This window comes from Limulus polyphemus, unplaced genomic scaffold, assembly GCF_000517525.1.
Source record: "Limulus polyphemus unplaced genomic scaffold, Limulus_polyphemus-2.1.2 Scaffold5374, whole genome shotgun sequence".
NCBI lineage: Eukaryota > Metazoa > Arthropoda > Merostomata > Xiphosura > Limulidae > Limulus > Limulus polyphemus.
The window spans coordinates 27758-31273 of NW_013670984.1; the positions used below are offsets into that span (position 1 = coordinate 27758).

A 3516-nucleotide genomic window follows, 5' to 3' on the forward strand; every position below is an offset into this window, starting at 1 on the left:
GATAACAATATCTTAGGAATACATAAACAAGATAACAATATCTTAGGAATACATAAACAAGATAACAATAACTTAGGAATACATAAACAAGATAACAATATCTTAGGAATACATAAACAAGATAACAATAACTTAGGAATATATAAACAAGATAACAATAACTTAGGAATACATAAACAAGATAACAATAATTTAGGAATACATTACTAAGATAATAATTTTGGAATACATTACTAAGATAATAATTTAGGAATACATTACTAAGATAATAATTTTAGATATACATTAATAAGATAATTTTAGAATACATTAAAAGGATAATTTAGGAATACACTTGAACTTCACTTTATAATGCTTTTAAATACTTTCATATTAAAAACATTTAACACAAAATTGAAACTTAAATGGACTGATAAAGAAAAACAACAACACACATTTATACTACGTGTTAGTACAATGTAACATATATAATTAAAACTTAAATGGACTGAAAAAAAGTCAACAAATTTATACTAGGCATTAGTACAATGTGCAATTAAGTACAAGGGTCCAAGTTAGAAAACACTTCTCATCCTGCATTAGTGTTAGATTTTGTTTTTTTTACAGAGCAAGTCATAGGCAAAAATATGTTCTTGTTAAAAAAGAAATTACTTATTTATATATAAATAAGGCAAGACGATAGATCAAGCCACAATTATAAACATTTCACTAAAAGGTATATTTGGAAAATATCCATCCCAAACAAGAAAGTGACACTCGAGTGAGTTTTTCATTCAAAATTAATACATTAGGAAAACTGTAAAATAAAAACATGCTCAGTGTGAGAAAGAGGGAATTTTATTCAAATTTTCATGTTTTATTTGTGTGCTTGGAGATCAGTATCAGTTTTAATTGTCACTTTTTACTTTAAAATTTCTATTTCACCATACTATCTATACTCAATCCTGTTCTGTACATTACTTTGATATAGCTACTAGTAGATTCACCTTACTTTACTTACCCAAACTTCAATGCAATATTATATATTTTCTTTTCCAGTGCTTCTACATCCTAGAAAAACATTACTTAAAGTCACAATTTTGTCCAGTATCAAATTTCATGTTAAATAAAAATTTACAAAAATCGCTGTACAGTTGAACCAATTTTTTTTACTCTATCCCTTATGTTTTACAAGTATTTAAAAATTGATGGATTTTAAATAGGAACTCGATTTCAGACCTATCGGTGATCTGTTGTCATCTGCACATACATGAAACCTGCAAGTTCCATTATTATATATATATATATACATTCTTCTTATAGAATTCTATGCAATATATATTCGTCCCATCAACACAAACACTGGTGCAGATTTTACTGCCGTACTTTGCTGCTGAATCACAGACAAATATTCATGTTCACAACAAGAATAAGTGTTGGGTGATTACAGTTAAAAATTTGTAACACTTTAATGCAGATACAGCAGACCACAGAGGTGGACATTTTTGTTGTTAGTTACAGAAAAACACAAACTGTTAATGACTTCTTGTATCACAACACTTAGGTTCATGTACCGAGTAGATACGGGTACTGTTAACTTGTTTTATATGCCAAACCATGAAGGGAGCCCGAGAAGTACAAAACACACAACTTGAGTAACATACCTCCTTTGTTCCTTCGAACAGTAAAGTTGCTACGCACATCTTCTGGACGTCAAATCCTTTGACTTTAGTGACATAAAATTTCTTCACTCTATCCATCAGAGTAGTCACTAAAGAAGCAGCTTCTGGTTTCAGAGCTTGACCTACAAGTTGACAATGAAATAAACTTTAGGGTTACAAAAATGAACAAATGAATAGCATCCCTGTTTTTTTTTTTACTTTGTGTAGCTGTTTCTCAATGGAATTCTAGTACGTTAAGTACTTGCCAGTTTTAAAAAAACGAAATTCTAAATGTTGTTATCACAACAAAGATGAAACATATAATCTAAATATTAGTTTAACTTTAATGTTGAAGACCACAACGAGAAGTACTCAAGTGAATGACTTGCAGAGCACATCACTGGCCATTACAATCTAGGTAAAAACCTTCAGTCACATCACTGGCCATTAAAATCTTCAGTCACATCACTGGCCATTAAAAATCTAGGTAAAAATCTTCAGTCACATCACTGGCCATTAAAATCTAGATAAAATCGGCCAGTGATGTGACTGAAGGTTTTTACCTAGATTTTAATGGCCAGTGATGTGACTGAAATTAAAATCTAGGTAAAACCTTCAGTCACATAACTGTCCATTAAAATCTAGGTAAAAACCTTCAGTCACATCACTGGCCATTAAAAATCTAGGTAAAAACCTTCAGTCACATCACTGGCCATTACAATCTAGGTAAAAATCTTCAGTCACATCACTGGCCATTACAATCTAGGTAAAAACCTTCAGTCACATCACTGGCCATTAAAATCTAGATAAAAACCTTCAGTCACATAACTGGCTATTAAAATCTAGTTAAAAGCTATCAGTCACATCACTGGCCATTAAAATCTAGTAAAAACCTTCAGTCACATACAGTTATGTGACTGAAGGTTTTTAACTAGATTTTAATGGACAGTTATGTGACTGAAGGTTTTTAACTAGATTTTAATGGACAGTTCCATTAAAATCTAGATAAAAACCTTCAGTCACATCACTGACCATTAAAATCTAGGTAAAAATTTCTAATACATTTCCTTTAAGAAGACTACTGAATTTTATCATTCTTTCAAAGAATTCCATTAAAACATTTGCTAGTAAAACAACTTGGTTCAATTCAAATTAATTCGGTCACCATCAGCTTCAACAAAGAAACACAACTAACCTTCTGGAAGTAAACGGCATACACTATACTTTTATTACTCTTCTAACCCTAGTTGCAAAATTAGAACAAAGAAGATATACATACCAAAAACAAACTGTTCATTGTCCATCAGTCTAATAGATGCTGGTTTTAGTCTCTGAAAGAATAAAAAATAACACAATACATCATGAAAAAGTGTTGTTGTTTTTTTTTACACAGACTTTGTTCCTATAACTGATGAAAGAAGCCATTTTAATTAGTAAAACAAAAAATCTGTATCCATATTGTTAAACTTGATGGACATTTTATGTTATGAACTAAGAAACAGACACAAAACCATACCTAAAACTTAGCTTTATTGAACAATCAAAGCTACTTAAATGGTAATCAACTTCAGGTAACACATGGAGGAGATGCTGGAAGGTTTTACAGTTGTAAAATATCAACGAATATCTTACACAGTCAGATACTGTCACATGAACACAACAAGAGAAGAAACAGATACTAGAAACTAAAATTCAGTTACGTGTGATGCACAAGGAGATACAGTTACGTGTGATGCACAAGGAGATACAGTTACGTGTGATGCACAAGGAGATACAGTTATGTATGAGATACAGTTACGTGTGATGCACAAGGAGATACAGCTACGTGTGATGCACAAGGAGATACAGTTACGTGTGATGCACAAGGAGATACAGC

At 31.1% G+C, this 3516-nt stretch overlaps 1 protein-coding gene across 1 annotated transcript in view; it reads right to left on the reverse strand.

Annotated features, from left to right (window-relative positions):
• The window catches only part of LOC106472485 (alkyldihydroxyacetonephosphate synthase, peroxisomal-like), a 43716-nt gene that overhangs the window by 10896 nt on the left and 29304 nt on the right, over positions 1-3516 (reverse strand). Inside the window, exons 12-14 of the mRNA XM_013933139.2 lie at positions 2920-2971; positions 1644-1783; positions 1001-1050 (exon numbers count right to left, since the gene is read on the reverse strand). Coding sequence (XP_013788593.1) covers positions 1001-1050; positions 1644-1783; positions 2920-2971 — 242 coding nt within the window. The remainder of the gene's footprint in view (positions 1-1000; positions 1051-1643; positions 1784-2919; positions 2972-3516) is intronic.